The 19,215-nt window shown below is 46.8% G+C and overlaps 4 protein-coding genes across 4 annotated transcripts; 2 read left to right on the top strand and 2 right to left on the bottom strand.

Annotated features, from left to right (window-relative positions):
* Positions 1–2,671: 2,671 nt before the first annotated feature.
* Positions 2,672–6,286, bottom strand: HO133_007526 (uncharacterized protein; the record flags this gene model as incomplete). Its single annotated transcript, XM_037298417.1, has 1 exon — positions 2,672–6,286. One exon carries the CDS (start codon positions 6,284–6,286, stop codon positions 2,672–2,674), a length of 3,615 nt encoding a protein of 1,204 aa, XP_037157052.1.
* A 1,576-nt stretch (positions 6,287–7,862) lies between these two features.
* HO133_007525 (uncharacterized protein) lies at positions 7,863–8,930 on the top strand (the record flags this gene model as incomplete). Its single annotated transcript, XM_037298416.1, has 4 exons — positions 7,863–7,949; positions 8,062–8,169; positions 8,359–8,589; positions 8,646–8,930. The coding sequence occupies 4 exons, from the start codon at positions 7,863–7,865 to the stop codon at positions 8,928–8,930; spliced, it is 711 nt and encodes a 236-aa protein (XP_037157051.1).
* A 1,111-nt stretch (positions 8,931–10,041) lies between these two features.
* On the bottom strand, positions 10,042–11,938 carry HO133_007524 (uncharacterized protein; the record flags this gene model as incomplete). Its single annotated transcript, XM_037298415.1, has 4 exons — positions 10,042–10,751; positions 10,811–11,064; positions 11,116–11,878; positions 11,935–11,938. The coding sequence occupies 4 exons, from the start codon at positions 11,936–11,938 to the stop codon at positions 10,042–10,044; spliced, it is 1,731 nt and encodes a 576-aa protein (XP_037157050.1).
* A 1,515-nt stretch (positions 11,939–13,453) lies between these two features.
* HO133_007523 (uncharacterized protein) lies at positions 13,454–19,006 on the top strand (the record flags this gene model as incomplete). Its single annotated transcript, XM_037298414.1, has 1 exon — positions 13,454–19,006. The coding sequence occupies one exon, from the start codon at positions 13,454–13,456 to the stop codon at positions 19,004–19,006; it is 5,553 nt and encodes a 1,850-aa protein (XP_037157049.1).
* Positions 19,007–19,215: the final 209 nt, after the last annotated feature.

Below are 19,215 nucleotides of genomic sequence, written 5' to 3'. Positions count from 1 at the left end.
TTTAATATCTTTTAATTCTTAGTCGTAAGAAAAGTCTTAAAATATAGATATTACTATCTTAGTAATTACTTTAAGTCGTATAAAATCTTTATAAGTCTAAGAACTTTATTATTCTTTTCGAGAAATCTATTAAACGATTTTATATAAATTATCTTATCGACTTCTTTATATAGGAAGATCGTTTTAATATTTATTTAATAATATTTTTATTCTAGTATAGCTTATAGTGTAAATAGAATTTTATATAATAATTACTTAATTACTAATATAAAGATTTTATCAAAATCGACTTTATATATTTATTCGAAGTCTTATATTATAAATCTTACTTTATATTTAATAATAAATCTATTAACCTTAAGTTTTTATCGAAATACTTATCTATTTAATAGCACATACTAATTCTTTAGTCGATTAACGACTTCTCACATTTTATTTTTTAAAAGATTATTATACTCGTCTTATATAATGTTAATCTACTTATTTATATTCTATCTTTAAAATACTTCTTCTCTATTACGAGATTTAGAGTTTAAAATTATTTCTATTAAGTATATAACGTAACCCTTTATTTTATTATAATTAGAGTGCTTTTTATTAGATTCTCTAGAGATATTTTTATTACTATTAAGATTAAGAGAAGAGATTTATCTTAATTACTTTCTTACTTCGCGAAAGATTTCTAATTCTAATTAATAGAAGTAGATCTATTATTCGAGGTTTAGAAGATATAATTATTTATTTTTATCTTTATTATCGCTAAGCTCTTTATTATAATTACTAGACGCGACGTTATTTATAAAGTATTAAAAGTCTTTTATATTTTCTTTATCGAAGTTATTATTAATAATATTTAAAGAATATTCGAAGTCTTCTTACTTAGAACTTTATAGACTTATTTTCCTTTTATAAAAATATTATCTAAAATATTATTTAGAATTTTTATTATTCTCTTAATTCGAGTTAATATAAGATTAATTTTAATTACTCGAATTTCCCACTTAATTCGAATTATCTTTATAGAAATATTATTCGAAATATTACTCGAAATTGTAATATTAATTTTAATTACTTAAATTTTTCGCTTAATTCGAATTATCTTCGTAGGAATATTACTCGAAATATTATTCGAAATTTTTATTACCTTCGTAATTCGAATTATTATTACGACGGAGATAATTAAAAAGATCTTCATTTAAATTATTAATATTATTATTAAACTTAGATTCTTTATTAGCTAGCCTTTTTCTTAGATTTCTTCTATTTTTTAATTTATTTTTAATTCTTCTTTTCTTATTTCTAGTTAGATCTTATTATATCTTTTTATATAAGAGACGATATTATTTCTTAATATTATTTTTAAGATAATATATATATCTATATCTAATAATTTTAAAAGTCTATCTAGTATAATAGTTATATAAAAATTCATTATTACATATATCTAAGGCTTCTCTAAAATACGATTAACTTCGTTTTATATATTCGTAATACTTTTCTTTTATAGAATCTTTCTATTCCGCTTAGTTTGATTTCTAGGCCTAGATTTCATTACCGTCGATATAGAAGTTATAGTTATAGTCTTTCCTTCTTTATCTTTATGAAATTAGCTGAAACTAGCTTTATCTTATATCTTAAAGAGTTTATAAGAGAAAAAAGAGTATCTCTTCTTTCGATTCTTCTTAATTCTTTTAATGATTAAATTTATTAATATTACGATTTAGTCTAATTTAACTATTTTACTATTTATAATTATAGAATTTACTAGTCTCTTATCTTAGTTAATATTTTCGATATTTTCGATCTCTTTAACTTCGTTAAAGTCGAAATCTAATATATTCGATAGTATATAGATAATTTCTTTTTTTATAATAATATTAAAGAACTCTTTAGCTTAAGTAATAATTTAAAAATTACGCTATTATTAAAGATAGTTTATCTATCCTCGAAGGATCTAAAGATTTACTTTAATATCTTCGATACTAAGAGAGAGTACTTTACCGCTTTAACTATTTATAATAATTATAATTATTTAAAAGAAAGATATATAATTATAATAATAAGATATTAAATTTAAGTATTAAATAATAATATATTTTAATAATAAATAAAGTAATTCTATAATACTAGAATTTAAATCTAATTCTTATAAAAATTGAAAGTATTAGCGATTTAGACTTATAACTAATTAAAATATTAAATAGCTATATAAAAGAAATAAATTTACTTAATTAATCTATCTAGGATTTTAGTCTATATTTATAAATACGTAGAATAAAGAGATCTATTATATATATTCTATACATTTTATAGAGAGTAAGAAATATATATCTTATTCCTTCTATTAAGACGAAAATAGTAGTATAACCGAAGATAGTTATACTTGTTACTATTTTCGTCTGAAGGTTCTTTGAGTCCTTTGTTTAACAGGTGTCTTCATTTGCAAAATGCATGCTGTGTTGTTGTCCATATCGTTTCTATGAAGCTTCCCTGCCCTGGGGTATCTAACAAAAGAAAAGCGAAATCGTTAAAGGGGTATCACTTCCAATGACCCGCTAAATCGCAGCATAAAAGAGCAGCCACCATGCCATAAGTGATACAATGTTGAAATGAAGTATGTCCCATACGCTCACCCGCATAGGCAGCCACATCGAAAATAGAAGCTCTCAAGTCATGCCCCTTCCCTTCCCACCTCATTCAGCCACTTTCGCACTCCCTCTCTCAGAGTACTGTCCGCGGGCAAATTCTCTCTTCCCCTGTGCGACCCCCCAACATTCTTCTCAACGCGGGATCGGGAAGACAGCTCGGCACTGACGCTTTTGGCCACTTGCTCCAGGGCACCCAAAACCATCTTCTTGCATTCGCTTCGATGAATCTCCAATCCAGGGTTATCTTCGTTGGGAGTATGGCGGGACGGCGATGGAGGTCGAGACGCAGCGCGGGACGACTGACCGCTTTGAGCAAGAACACGCTCGACGGCGTCAATGAGGGTAGGGTCCATGTCCATGATTGGCTCTTCTACAATTTCTTCCTCTGAGGCATCGCCGGTGGTGCTACTCTCCAGCAACGCATTGGCTTGATGATGAGGTGATGTTGCATTCTTTCGTCGGAGACAAAGCCGAGTGACGGTGAAATTGGTCGTGTCTGCAATTAGCGTTGTGCAAATCTCCGTCCATTCATTAGCCGCGTCACCAGCTTCACTCATTGGGGGAGTGGCAATAGCGGGCGTCGGCTCAGTTCTCATTGAACGCTTCACGTCCTCCTTGAGGGTGTCATAAGGACGGACTGCTTGAAGTGCAAAGTCCTGGTGGTACCTCCGCAACCAGCCAGCAACATCGACGGCTGATTCCGCGCCTCTGTGTGAAGAATCGTGAGCAGAGGTTCGCCCATGCAATGACTGACGGTCGTTGAAGCTGCTGGCGGCAGTAGGGGCACCCGAAGGAGAGCTCATGATAGATGGGAAAGAAGAAGAGTACGGGAAATTTGGGGGCAAGTCCACGTCAACCACACCATCGTCTTGATCGATCGAAAGCTTGAGAGGAAAGCGATCAAGGCTTCGTTTTTCCGGTATGTTCTTCGGGGGCGAAGCCTTATCGACTATCCCGCTCGTAAAGTACAAACGCCTTGCGCTAGCAGGGCTTGGAGGTGTTGCGGTGTTGCTTTCTAATGGACGCTGAGCTTTGCCATTCGTATCGATCTCCTCCACCATCTGAGCCAGCTTGCTCATTGAATCTTGACTGTGTAGCTCATTGGGCACCCCTGAGATCCCAAGACCCTCCTGGGATGAAGCTAAGAGATCACTGTCCTCGGTAGATGAAGCACGCCGACCACTCCAGAATCCACTGATCACACTGCCCCATCGACTTCCTGACTGAGAATCAGAGCTTGTGTTGCCATGCTCATTGCTTTCCGACCGGGATAGAGTACGCTGCAACGACAGGGAGGCAAAGGTTCCACTGCTTTCTGGTCTTGGCTCTGCTGTAGTGCCAATTCGAGGGTCTGTTGAATAACTTGAAAAGTGAGTGGCGGGGATGACGGTAGGATCGATTACAGCTTCGGGTGTCACGGTCGCAGTCGTGGTTGTGCTGCTTTTCCGTGTCGCTGAGGCATTGGACGATATAGGTAGAGCGCTCCTGATCGACCGCGCATCCGACGTTCTTCGGCTTCGATGTTGGATACTCAGGCCCTCAGCCACGGCATCATCACCTGGTGTCACATCTGATCCAGAGAAACTGACAGATCTTGCATGGGACGTGGCGCTGACGGCGGGAGGGTTTTCCCCATTTCTTCTGTTCATCGTCCTACGCAAGGACTGTCTTCGTTGCATCAGTACGCCTGAAGGGGGAGACTGAGAGTATCCGGCGTTTGACCAGCTCGCATCGGACTGATTAGACTGATTCTGCCCATCGGCAGTGAGCCTCCTGTGAATGCCGGGCAGGAACGCAGACAGCAAGAATATCAGTCGGCGGGCGGTCATTTTGTCTTGCGACACTATGACGGTACGATGTTGTATCGCGCTGACTTCACCGTTGACCTCATTCGAATGCTTTGCGTGTCGACGTCTGTATCGACTCGGGCCCAGAGACTCCAACCACTCGGTGTGAGATCCAAGGAAGGCTGTGAGCAAATTGAAGAGAAAGAAATTCTGATCTCGCCCTCCAACGCAGGCCCCGACCAAACGACCCTCCTCTCTCCAGATACCCCATCTGGGCTGGCCTGCAACAACTCTGCGAGTCTTCAAAGCAAGAGCTATCCGTTTCCCAATCAAATCAGTGAAATTCTGGACTATTGAGCATTGTTGCAATGCCCCAGCAGGGAGCTGCAACGTTCGCTGCGTTGGCGGCTTCAGCATACTCGGCTTGATGCCTGGTCCTGGCTCGGAAGCCTTTGACTTCTCAGTGAGCAGCATTTCCAAGTACGGGAGTTCCTGCCTCACTAGTGCATCGCTGATTTTGCAACGAGCGACAATTTCCAGAGAAGACAGAGCTCGAATCAAAATAGTCCAGTGGGCAATGACATATTCAATGTCGCGGTTGGAGTCGAAGGCGATGCCATTGGCCTGAGCGCCATCCCGTGGCCACGAATGAGTATTGATCGCAGCGAAGCCCATGGGACTCGACCTTTGTGGGGAGAGGTATTGCATAGACGGGGTAGGTGGCCGTTGCCTATGCATTGGCATTTGGAGAAGGACAGCTACCGCGTATGTTGGAGTCTTCAGCTGCTTCGCTTTGGTTCTACGGTGAGCTGCGACGTGATCGCTTTCATGACGTGGCTGACCGCGGACTGATTTCGCTGGCTCGTCAGGTCCTTGAGTGTAATGGGCGGATTCCTTAGGGTCGATAGAGAAAAGTCGAGTGATCAGTATTGAAGAGCTGGTAGGACGCGGAGGCTGTAGATCTGCATCTCGAGACTCGGCCGTGGTCGATAACGATTGAAGGTCTGCAGCTGTCGTTGATCGAGTCAGAGGAGTCCTCCTTTTTGGGAACGCACCCGAAAATGACACGTCTCTTGCCGCTAAATTTGTATTCTTATCACTCCCGGCGTCCAGTGCTTTGGGTGGTCCGACATGGAGCTTCGTGCTGGAAATAGACGGGAACCCTGTAGCGCCAAACATGCAATCCAGCAAAGCATCCGTCTCTTCTCGGACTTTTCTCGCAATCTTGCTCTGCGCAGTCTCGCCATCACTGGTCGCAGGCCGCTGAGTATGATTGCGTCTTCCAGCGTTGCTGAACAGGCTACCAAGCTCACTCACGGGGGAGAGGGGCGATGTTGGTGACGTGAATATAGACTGCGCTGTTTGGGAGAAAGAAGACTGTCGAGTATGTGGAGCGGTGTGTGACTCTTTCACGTTATCATTGCTTCTCTCTCCTCCTGTGAAAGAGCCACCCTTTCGAGGTCCATTTTTAGACGCTTCTGGAAATGTAGCATTGCGCGCTTGAGGTATTGGTGGTGGAGGGTGGGAGTCGTAGAGGACCCGAGGCTGTGATGAGAGAGCATTTGCATCCTGAGCGATAATGATTCGGACGTCTCGAGGACTCTGTATATCCAAACCACCTCGATCATCTGAGCTACTTGCTACGGCGGCAGCGGTTGAAGGATCCCCTTGCCTGAGAGGATAGGCATAGTGTTGTCCTTGGCGTAATGCCTCGCCTTCGGGGTAGAGTAGGTCGTAGGTATGCGCTTCTTCAGTGACGGACTCCAACTGACGTTGGCCTCTCGGGGTGTGGGGTGAGGGCGCGGTGGAGAAGAGCTGTCTGAGACCGGAGACAGAAGACTGCAAGAACATGATTTTTCGGTATTAATGTGTTATCCCGGGTTGTTATGAATAGTGTGACCACACTGGCAAGCCTCGCATCCCCGCCCAGGCCATGTCATGAAGCTCGATATTATCCGCCGAGGTCCGCTCTTTGCGATGCATTGACTGAACGCTCGAGCTTGCAGAGGTGTGCTGAATGCTTCGAATTAATGAAGTCGCCGTGATACTAGGGAAGGAGATGAAGAGGGTAGACAGTAAGGACAGAATGGCTGCTGAGAATGAATTGTGGTGCAGTCGCACAGAAATAAGCGGTGAAGGATTGTCGGAATAGTTGCTGCAACCTGACGCCCTGATGACCGATTCTCGGCAGCTGTTACTCCCCTCGCTCCTAGCGTTTGGAAGTCAGTCTTGGCATTGAGAAAATCCCGCCCCCTTTTAACTTTGGTACCGTACTCTACCCCGGGAGGAGCGGTAAGGAACAACTTATCTCCGCTCAGCCCTACGATGTTTCGTTATGGTCTGGCTCGCGGGAAAGATCGGAACGCCAAGCCAGACAACTGCGCGGAGACACACATACAAATTCTATGTATCTCTCTGTTCTAGTATCCTGTCATTGCTCCTTTACCGTCTATAACTGCTTGTAATCTATTTGACATACTATCCACTTTCTCGTTAATAAACGATCTGGAAATATTAGTCCCCCCTCCGTCAATTAGTACCTGAGTCGTACTGTTGTCAGTGCGGGCTTGGCGTTCCGATCTTTTTGTCACCCGCGAGTCTGGTTTGTGATTTGTACGCTCAAGGAATTTCGTATGTGCCAGTTTTCCAGTGTCGCTACTGCTCAAAGTTATCGCAGATGATTCAACTGATAACATTACGATCGTATCCTGTTCTGTTCCTTGCGCACAGGCTCGTCGTCCGTCCTTCCAATTTTCTATTCCAGACCAATTGCTCCCAGTATTCAGTGATGGCACAACGACAGTCTTTTTTGAGGAAATGGAGGGATGGCGGCTAACGTCAGGCAGGCAAAATGAGTTGTGAGAACATCATTGGCTCTTGTCGTCGTGCACATACTTGTAAGGGCAGATTAGCCTTAAAAGTACGTTTTTCGAATATGAACATTCAAATATTATGCAAAAACGTGAAGATATGGGAAGTGGATTTACAGGTAGAATCTTGAGCTTCTCTCTATCATGCAGCGACAAATTTCTTGATTTAGATGATGGCATTATTTTCAGCATTCAGCCTTTACAATCTCAACAAATGACAGCTTCCGCAATACACAAGCCAATTCAGTAATTTGAAAACATTTCACGATTCAAGTTTTTGATCATCATCAAAACATGCATCTTTTGTGCTGCTTTACTCGTACCTTGTATAAAAACGGGTGCGCGATGTTCTTCTCAATGCCAAGAAATATAGAGTTTTCTGTCCTGCACAACTCACGCTAACGAGCGGTGACGAAAGGAGGAATGGCTCACTTCAGGCTCCAGCGATTCGCTTGATTATTAATACAAGTAGGTATTGCATCCTCCTCTCCATCAACCTATTCTTGATAGATGAATCATATAGCAAAAGCCGTGGACGCAGATAACAAATTCCGAACATGGCAGAACAGGGACTTGAGACCTATCATGGCAATTGTCATTGCGGCGCTTTCAAGTTCTCCGTCAGGCTCCCCGAGCTGAAACAGGTCTTTGCGTGCAATTGTAGCATCTGCTCAAAGGTCTTTTCATTTTTCCATTTTTCATTTTTTTGGCTTGTCATGTATGGTAGAATGGCGTGCTGATTGATGGCCGGTACAGAAAGGCTACCTCTGGGCCTTGCCCTCGTCCAATGATCTGTTCGTAGTGGAAAAGGGTGACGGTACATTAAGGGACTATCATTTTGGGAAGAAGACCATGTCCCACAAGGTGTGCTCACGCTTCACATCGAATTTAGATTCTTTATATCAAACGCTGATGCAATCAAGTTCTGTCCGAATTGTGGAACGCCAGTGATGGGCCAAAGACACGTGGAAGGTCCATCCATTGGTGTCAATGTGAGAAGGGACCATTTCCATCAGATAAAATTTCGAACCCGAGGATTGACAAAGACGGCAGGTGCGCACATTTCGAGACTTTGATGAAGAAAAATTGGAAATCAAGCCGTACGACGGTGCCGGTCTCGAGCCACACTATATACCTCCGAACGGTCCGGAGGAATCAGATCTCAACGGATCCACCAAGTGCTATCGAGGAAGTTGCCATTGCGGCAAGGTCTCGTACGATCTCCGGAGCGAAGCGCTCGAGGACATCGGAGTGCTGTCGTGCAACTGCAGCATCTGCTCCCGGGTATGTCCCTCATCCTCCAACCGTCGTGATCGTGATCGGGTCCATAACGGCGACAGAACGCCGACCTCTGGGTCCACCCATCCGAAAAAGACGTCGAGCTCCGGGGCGGAGATCATCTCACCGTCTACCGATTCGGGCGTAAGATGAGCGGGCACGCTTTCTGTTCGACATGTGGTGTCCCGATTATGAACCAGTTCGAGCATCCCGGAGGGAAGGAGTTGGAGTTTATGGTGGGGAAACTGCCGGTCAACGCGCGCGTCATCAACGGGATCGATTTGAAAGCGCTCAAGGTCACGAAAGGGGATGGGAAGAACATGCTGGGACCCAAGTACGAAGTGTAAGGCCACGTGAGCACATGGCCGCTGGGAAGGATTGGGGCCCGGGTTCCGCTCCATCGTTACGACATGGAATGATAGAGTGAGGATAAGCTTTGGGATTGGTGTGGCTTCTTTGGCCCGGAAACATGGCAGATGTGGAAATGGACTGGGCCTTTCGGACCGTGGGCAGGTTGTAGACTCTTCCATTTCTTTCCCAGATTTCCGGCTTCACAGATTTCGAGAACTCTTTCCGAGGGATGTTAGGGCAGGTTGGACTCACATACTAGTACAAGTCTACCCACAGTGGATGAATTCTAGAATCAACTATCATCCTCTTGTTTCACCATTTCCATAATCTTCGCAAGTTGTATCTATTTTCTAATTCCGAAAAGTCCCATCGCATAACTTGTGAGGATATATGTTATACAAGACCGGCAGACACGCCTCGTTTTTGGACCAAAATCGTCTCGCCAAAGAGCTAACCACGATGATCTGCGCCGTACGCCACGCGCCGTAAGGCCTTCTTGTGTGTTAAAAGGCCGCAGAGAAGCTCGCCGCCCCATGGAATACTTTGCGGCTTTGTTACCACCCCTTGCGGATCTGCGTGCAGCACATGGGGTGAGTGTGCGATGGTGTCAGGGATAGAAGAACCACTCGAAAGGCTCGCACAAGTCCTGGCCTGGAGCACGTTGAGTGGTGCATCAAAGGTGCTCAAAATGAAACCATTTGACCGAGGAGAGGAGAGAGAGGCTGTCAGAGAGGTTTGCTTCTCAAGACTATTGAGCTGCGGCGATGTGGCAACATCAGAGCAGGTGATTTCGCGTTCAACACGCCTCGAAGCGACCGCGCGGTCAGGATTGTGCTAGCTGGCCTTATATCAACAGAAACGCCCCAAGTCTGAGCAGCCGCAACTACAATATGATGCCATCCCAGTGCATTGTGTCGTTGTAGTGCACACCTTCTCGTCCAAGCTGATCTCATCTGGTATTGAGAGTGTTTGGGTCGTCGGCAGGATAAAACCTTGTTGATTTTAGTGAATATTGCAAGGCAGAGGAAGTGAAAAGGCTTACCAGGCTGCTAGAGCAATGATCATATACAACACCTGGAGAAGGACGCCCTCGAGCCTATGACCTTGTCAGAAGATTGAACTGGACAGATCATACTCGAAGACTGACCAATGTGATTTTCCATCCTGAATGAGATAGTTGACCAGCAAAACAGCAACGAAAAGCACGGCAATCTGGAAACCATCGAAGGCAAGGTTCATGTTTGCATTACCCATGATCCAGCCCAAAACCACGGTGAAAGGAATGACAAGTAGAGCGATCTGCATGCTTGATCCGATCGCGACTCCGATGGCTAGGTCCATCTTATCTTTGCAAGCTACCGTCACTGCTGTTGCGTGCTCCGCTGCGTTCCCCACGATGGGAAGGAGGATCAGCCCCACAAAGGTTCTGGAGACCTGCCCACCCTGAGTGATGGCATTGATGCTATCAACCATGAATTCGGCGCAGATGGCGACAAGCGCAGTCGAAGCGGCAAGGGTGAAAAGAGCCACCCATTTGCTCAATTGAGGAAGTTCTTTATCTTCTGGTTCTCGCATGGGCGTCTCCTGGGTGGCTGACCCGCCCATAGAAGCCGAGATGCCCGCACCTATGTTGGCCAATCCTCTAATGGAGTCCCCTTCCTCTACTCTGGTCCGCCGCTTTTCGACCTTTGTGCTGGGTGCGTTATACATTGACGCGTGAGTCTTCAGTTGGAAGAAGAGATAGGCTGCGTACACCAGTAGGAGTAGGATGGCGGTTCCGCGCGAAAGCTGGGTAATTCTCTCTGATTTCAGAGACTCTTTGATTGGAAACAGGGTGTTAGCAAATAGACGAACCAGCTCCGTGATGGGAACTTACGAAGCCCATCCGCCCACGCCTGAAAAGCCGCAGGAATGATCAAGCTCCCAACAGCTAGAGATAGCAAGCTTGAAGCTGTCTGCGCAACTGTGATGTTGAAATGCTGCTCGACACGGTTGATGCCTCCGAAGAAAAAGCACATTCCCATGACGAGGAGGAGATTCGACAACATGCTGCCGATCAGGGATTCCTGCACAATATCCACTTCGCCCTTGATTAACGCAATAATGGACACAATCAATTCGACAGCATTGCTATTGTTCAATCAGTGACGGCTGTGTATGACCGATTGTGTAATTTCTTACCCGAATGTTGCATTCAACAAACCCCCAATCGTCTCCCCAGTCCGTAGAGCGATCTCCTCCGTTGCATAGCTCAGCATAGCGGCAAGAGGGATGATGGCAATAAAGTTGATCACGAAGACTCCGACCTTGGGAACGTTTGCGAAATTGACGGCGATGCCGATGGGAACGAAAACCAACAAGACATTGATCCAGGAGTTGAATAGAGTAGCCTTCAGTTGAGATGCAACTGTGAAAGTCTGCGTTTCTTTCGCCCACATCCCCGAGCGTGTTCGCGTCTTCTTCACTTCCTCAGCTTTCTCCCCGTCCTCCTCTTCCTTGGGTCTGCTCACGAACGGAAATCTCTTTGTGAATCTCCGTCTTGGCTTTCCGTCTTTCTCATCGGACTTGGCTTCTGAATCGACCACGGTAGAACTCTCCGTTGTCCCAGAATCCTGACTCTGCTCATGGTCTCGACTAAAATCTTTCACTGCAGATGCACCTTCCACAGGCGACTTTCCAGAAGAAGACTGGAAAGAAGAGGGCATTGTTTCTGCATGTTTGGGCGGCTGAAATGCGTTTACATTCTGTGATCTTCGCTGGAGCTCGATGGAAGGAGTGAGCTGGCTCTCGGAGCGATTTGTAGGAGGAGGTCGCAATGTGTTCTCCTCGTCGGCTTGATTTGGATCCTTGTTTCGTGTTCTGGTTTTGCCAAAAGGGTTGTAATTTGTAGGACCATCTTCCTCGCTATACCAGGCTGCTTGTTTGGCAGCTGCGCGATATTTGTCTGGGTTGCGAAGCATCAGTATAGCATCGAGTCTGGGGCTTGGCAGTGGCACTTACGCATAACCTGGAGTGGACCGTGGGAGTCAATGCGCTGAAGCGCGAGAGAGGGTTGGGAAGGTTGTTATGATTCTGGTGGGGCGCAAGATCAGTATTGACAAGTATGAGGTGAGGGGATTTTGGTAGCCTTACGTTTCTCTAGACGGGTGGTCGTCAGCTGGGCCGCAGGCACACAGCCTTGAGATGGGGAATATGTGGCTGCGAAGACGACAAGGTTCCGGATCCGTCGGTCTCTGGCAGCTGGGGTTTAGGGCTGATGTTGAAGCGAGATGTAAGAAGTAAGAAGTTGCACTTGGTAAGAAGTATGCTTCAGCACCGGAAGCGGAAAAGAAGATTGGGCTGGTGAGAGAGAGTGATGAAGTTGATGAAGCGTGAAGGAAAGGAAAGGGGAAGGCTTTGCCTCGCCAGCAAGGCAATAGGAATCGCCAAGAGCCAAGGGTGCCAAGAAGGCCTTAACTTCGTTACAGGCTGCCTTGATTGTTTGATTTGTTTGTGAGCGAGTGGCAAATATTGTTGTCGGGAATCAGGGTCGTCACAGCGCAGATTTAAGGCTCAAGCTTAAGGTAGGCTCTCAGGCACTTCTCCGTACTACTGTACTTTACTATACTTTACTGTACTTTACTGTACTTTACTAGTACCTTACTGAAGAGTGAATTCCCGGACACGAGTCGGCTAGAGTAAAGTAAGGTAAAGTAAAGTAAGCTAAGCTTTCCCGAAAATAAGATTACTCGTCGTATCCGCAAGGTGCTTTACCTGTACCTAGTAGAGTACTGTACTGTAAGAGAGCGAGAAGGTGAGCTTGGACAATCCATCAAATGTAGGTATATGATGGTTGATGAAATGTGCAGCGTCACGGGATGCACTGAAGTACTCTAAGAATCTTCATCACCTCCCACTTCTCAAACTTCTCGAAACCATACAAGTCTCCCTGACGCCACAAGTACCTGGTATTCTCGCACAGTCCCTTGGGGGTCTCCGTGCGCTGCCGCCCGCCAATACCGTATGCTTCCGAGGAAGCATAGGTATTCCTCCATAACAATCTGCCGACGATCGGGACTCTATGAGGTTACACAGATGACCTTCTCCTGATATCACCACCATCACTGTTGTCGCGCAGCTTACTGCGGCACAGACTCACGACATATCCCTCACACCATCACGATTTTCTTTTCCGCGCGTTTGCTGGCATGTTGCCGCAGCAATGGCTGATTGTTGTTGATGAGCCTATCAAAAACAGAGTGATATTCGGATGTGACTCTCCCATGCAAGGCGATAATGCAGGGTCCAACGGCTATCCTATCTAGGTGATCTTGCGACGTGCGAGGCAAACGGGGTACGCGGTTGCCCTACAAAACGCTCTCGTTTCGGTTTGAAGTGGCATGGGTCTAGTTGCCCAAGTTGCAGACTCCTGTAACTACTGCGAAACGAGGTCACCTGACCATGAGACATTTCATCTTGCTAGAGCAGCCGCCGTGATAAGGGAATCATCAAACCCATTTTCATTCAACGGTTACAGAATATGGCAAACCAGGATCTTTCTCGTCCGCTCCGTGCCTCACATCTTCGACACATGAGCACGGGTAGCTCCACCACATTTCATGGCGCAGGCCATGCAGATGATAGTGCGCCTGGAGCACATATAGGATCCACAGCCCCGAAAGCGGAATCTGGAGTCTCAGTGCGGCTGTTGTGTAGCCTTTCAGTACACGATGAGAATTTGTCCACGGAAGACGTCGTCATAAATTCGGCGCTTTTCCATGGTAACGAGGTGAAGGCCGGGACTTTGATGCAGCTGACAGCTTTGAAGGGGAATGTTGAGACCATCATCCATGGTGGGAAGTCACAGAATACCATGCAAAAGCCTACTGCTGCTGCGGATGTTCAACCAGAGAATGTGGACTTGGGTCGGCATCACATTTTCAGTGTAAAACCTATCAGTGAGGAGATGCTCTTGAAACAGCCAAATGTGCAGATTTCGATTTCGCGCCGAATCGGACATGCATCCGGCTTTGAGAAAGGGAGCCAGGTGTTAGTGTCAACAGCTGATGAGGCATCCTGCTACGCTTCCCATGTAGAGATCGTCTTTCGAGATCAATACCTTGCCCGTGGGGACATGTGGCGCCTGGTCTCCGCCGAGTTGGCTAACCGCTGCATCTTCAGAGGTCAAAGGATCGTTTTCATGGAGAGCATCAAAGCTAGCATCAAAACGATATTTGTGAAGGGCCGGAAAGTGCCGTCTGCTTTTTTCCATGCATCCACCAAACCCATCTTCCGCAGCGAGTCTGCTCGATATGTTTTATTCGTCCAGATGTCGAAAGAAATGTGGGATTATGATGCCGATGGTACTGGAGAGATTATGTTCGACAAAGTCATCAATGGCTTCCTTCCTGAGCTCTTTGGGAGATGGCAACAACTGAAAGTCAAGCATCTCGTGAGCATAGTACTATTCACGAGGATGATATACGAAGATAGGCCGGCTATCAACTCAACCAACGCAGACCTCAGCCAAGAAAGACTACACAAACGAGATAATGGAGATAATAGTGACGCGAAAGACTTCTATCGAGTCGTAGCCAGTGATATGGCAAGCGGAGAATGGGCTGATATCCTTAATCAGTTAAAAAGAGAGTACAAGGTATTCCTTCGAGACATTTCCATCCGAAAGCCTGATGCGGGAGATCACTTACCACTCGGGGCGGACATCTCTTCGGCATTGGCTAATCTACCTAGTCATGTAATCGCTGGCCGTCCGTCTGCGGCGACGCACGGGAATGTTCTTGAAGCAATAAATCTAGCATCATCCCAATTCTCCTCCGATTACATTGACCGTGATCTTGTAAGGACTGGGGTCTCTATTGTAGTGCTGACCCCGAGCGCGGGTCTGTTCGAAGTGGACTACGGCCTCTTGGTTGCCACCAGCGAAAGCCTAATTGATAATGGTGTTGGTATCGATCTGGTCTGCTTGTCGAAGATGCCACTACATTCTGTGCCTTTGTTCAAGTATCGACCGCCTCGTTCCGAGTTGAGTGATTTAACTGCTGGACGGACACCTCACGTCGCCGATGACCAAGATACACCAACAGGAAGTTTTTCAGGCGGCGCGGGTCAAGTGACAACACTGACGTCCTCAGTGACGCATGAGCGGCCACATCAAATAAAGGAAACACTGGGCGGATCATCCGGGCACCCGTGGAGCTATGGCATCCCACACTGGGTCGACATTTCATTCTGGACCGCACCAATGGACGAGGACCTCAGGGCAATCGCCGCTCCGATTAAAGCGAAGAACAAGTCAAGTTTCGATGCACCGAGGCATAAGACTTTCGTACCGAGAGTGAAAATGTACGAACTGCAAATGATGGGCGTCATGGAAAACGCCATTAGCGACATCTCGATCCCAACCCTATCTCAGAGTTTCAGCTCCTCTGTCAGTCAATCCAGAATTCTATCCTCTACAAGCGTTTTTGGATCCCCAAGACCGGCGAGCGTACATCCAACCTCCGAAGTCTTTGGTTCGCAGAGTGATAGATCGGGCGGTCGTACACCGAAGCTCTCCTCCTCCATTGTGTCTGGTCGATCCGGCAATCAAAAAAGCATCAGTCCCATGTTCCAGTGGATGAATGAATATGATGACTTGCTCTTTCGCCATCCTCTGGTGGCGAGAAAAAGAGCTCGAAAGGCAATATCTACACGGAACATGTCCATGAGTCACCATTACAGTCCATCTTTGCTTGGCACTTCCGCTGGCACTCGTCAGGGTTCTATTGGCAGGCCCAAGCATAGCTCTGATGAAGAAAGCTTCCCCAGTGGAGCAACGCTGGAGCGCCGTGCATTGCGGAAGAAAGCGAGCGGGAAAGGAAACGTTGCTAACCCTGGAAGCAGCAAACAAAAAGCTCGTCCTACTCTGAATACGAAACCGCGTCAGATCAATTTTGGGCCTCAAGGGTTCGATTTCGCCAGAGCAAAGGCGATTGCAACTACGAGCACTGAACAATCTGCCGGCTACAATGTTCCCACGTCTCTCATAAGCCAAGGCTTCAAGTCACCATTCCCGATCAAGCATAACCCCACCTCAATGAAGCTGCCAAGAAAGGCGCACATCAGCACGACCTCGGGCAGTAGCTCTAATCCTCCCGAAGCCACTCCAAAGGATCAAGACTTGCCACAATCCTCCGACTCTGAGCCGCAGCAGACATCAAGACCAATCCCAATCAGAAAGCCGACCGCCATACGTGTGAGCAACGAAGCCGGATACAAGAGCACGGGTGCCCGAAATATTCACGAGCATAAGGCAGCCGGTCAACCAACTGACAGACTTAAAGCATTGCAAGACCTTCGGGAAGAGGACTCCACGAAATCTACGTCAGACTATGAGCGCATCGACGATTCTCCCACGCTACCAGCAATCCTGTCGCCTGGTACCACACTGGCCCCTTGGTTAACGATGTTGAACCCCTCCAATCCTTCGAAGACAAAGACAGCAGTGGCAAGTCGGCTTGGGAGATGGCAGCACATCTTCCCACGTCCTCTACCAACCTCACAGATCAAGTGGAAATCTCTGTGCTCTCCTGCTGCGGTCCCACTCACCACGGAGGAGTTCCCTTCCGCCGAGCAGCTTACGGGGGAGTATCAAAAGAGCGATTACAAAGTCAAAATCCCAGAGAATGCGGATCTATCAGAGATGCCTCGATCGCTGATCACCGAAATGCTCGGCTTCCGCATTTCACGCGGCTTCCAAATTGTTGTGGGTCCACGCGTTGCGGAGAGTACGGAGGTGCCGGCCTCGCAGTCTCTCAACATCTTCGATGGGCAGGTGCTGGCTGAGATTGGCGCTGTGGTTTTTCTGTCACGAGGTAGCAGTATTCAGAAGCTGAAACGGTCCGACGAAAACGAGGTCGAAGTCACCCAGCTCATTCGTCACGGTGCTGTTGCAAGCAAAAACGCCGAGGCTGAGTCTATGCTGTATAGACCTGCCATTTGTTCTATGCTGGCCAAAACTTATGACGTCCAGGATATATCCATGGGTCCACAGCGCGGGAACTTTGACTGGAAGATGATTGACAACTTCATCTTTGGCCATGAGAGACCTCAAGCGAAAGATTTTGTGGAGATCCTACGGCCGTGGCGCGCTCGATTCGTACTGATCCCGGTAGATCCTCCTTCGAACACGCGCCGTCCGCTGCGCATCATGAATGAGGATAACGAAGAAGAGATTAGGCTAGAGGGAATCAGGAAGCTTAGCCAAGTATGGCAGAAGTTTCGATACATTCCTCCAGAGGAGCGCCGCTTCCACATGCATTTGCGAAACCGCAAAGATACAAACCCTTTGGACATCTTGTACCAAACAAGGAATTCTTCCGCCATCGTTGCTGCCGAGCTAGAGAATGTTGCGGAAGGGGATGCCACCGGGAGACCAGTGCAATTGCTGCCCGAGTCTGACCTGTACCAGCGTTCAAACCTCAACATTGCGTCTCTTGCCGAAACGATACAGACTGAGAAAGGGGTTCGCATGCTGGATCGAAGATGGCATTTGAGGCTCCATTACAACTGTTTCATTGGCTTCGAATTGACCACATGGCTGCTTCAGAACTTCAGAGATGTGGATACCCGAGATGAAGCTGTTGAGCTTGGTAATGAGCTCATGAAGAGCGGCATGTTCCAGCATGTTGAACAACGCCACAACTTTCGCGACGGGAACTACTTCTATCAAATTGCGGATCAGTATCGTGCGCCTCGACCAGAGTCTCGAGGTTGGTTCGGACGAGGCAAAGTATCTGTGCCCTCCACTCCGATGTCGGAAGACGCTCCTAAAGAGCTCCCTACGACGAACCGCTCTCGCGCAAGCTCAACGAGTATTTCAAATTCAGATGCAGACCCAGTCGCGCCCACCGGAAAGAAGAAACATCTAGGTGTCGCACTCAGCAAATCGTTACTATATGATGTGGACCATCGTAAGCGATCATACAGACCGGAATTGATCAACCTGCACTACGATAGACTGCACAATCCCGACAATTGCTATCATATTCGAGTCGAGTGGATGAATACAACGCCAAAGCTCATCCAAGATGCCGTCATCTCTTGGGCGACATCCGTCGACAGATTCGGTCTACGTCTCGTAGAAGTACCACTCGGAGAAGCTTGTTCAATCAGCAGCATGCATCCATTTCGAGCACCTTATCTAGTGAAACTCGCACAACAACCACCCTCAAGACAGCCACAAAGCTTCTTCGCCGACACCACCACCTTCTCTCCTCAACTTCGACCTGAAAAGCACCTCTACCAAATAGCGATCTTGAAACGATTCAGCTTTGTACTTGACTTCGAGGCCGCCTCTGACTTTCCAGCAGACGTCAATGTCACATATTCGTGGGGCAAGCCTGATTATCGCTACCCGCAATACATTCATCGCTCAGGCACGATCATTGCACAGATCACGGACGACGGCGACTTCTTGCTCCTAGCGAATAGGTTGTACAACAATCGTAATGCATCCGACTCATCCTATCAGGATGCAGCCAAATCGGAAAATCCGGGAGACGCTGGACAAGATCGTAGCATGGGCATTTTCCGCTCCAGCCCCCACCGTGGCAAACATCCGCCTTCTCCACATTCCTCCCCATACAATTCTCCTTCTGTCCATCCCACATTGAACATACCGCCCGCCACGGTAGGGGCTAGCAAAGCTCCGACAACGATTGCTGCCCCAACAAGTTCAACTGGCTTCACGCGGTCTGGAGCTGCGACGGCATTTACAACACCTGAAGCCATCAAGAAGGACTTTGAGACTTTTTGCACGGATGTAGACGCATTGGAGACGTTTTACACAGAGGTTCTGCGTAAAGTTTCGACATCGGTCCCCAGTACGCCGTTTATGGGCGCAAAGACGCCGTGGAAAGGGCCAGAAACGCCATTCAATGAGAGTAGCATACCAACGTTGGCGCTACCGGGAAGCTTGATGTCGAAGGATAAGAAGGTGGAAAGGGGGGAGAAAAAGCCGCAGATGAAGACGAGTATTATTGAAGAGGAAGGTAACCAGGATGGTGGAACAGCAAGCGGTGCTTCTGGTTGAAACCCTTCGTTCAGTCTCTCTCTCAACGGAGGTGTTACTATATTACGTGGTTGATGGAAGAAGTGCCGAAGGAGTCCTGAAGTGGAAATTGACGCTGGCTATCTCGAAACCCGAGATCTCGCAGTTGTATAGCTTTTCCTAGTTTGATGATGCCCCCAAAAGAAATGTTCCCCATTGCAGTGCGCGTACGTAGCTGTAATTGTTTCTGC

Source organism: Letharia lupina, assembly GCF_014066315.1.
Source record: "Letharia lupina isolate WasteWater1 chromosome Unknown contig_3, whole genome shotgun sequence".
Lineage (NCBI taxonomy): Eukaryota > Fungi > Ascomycota > Lecanoromycetes > Lecanorales > Parmeliaceae > Letharia > Letharia lupina.
The sequence above is the reverse complement of the archived record's forward strand: the minus strand, read 5'-3'. Positions and strand labels throughout refer to the sequence as shown.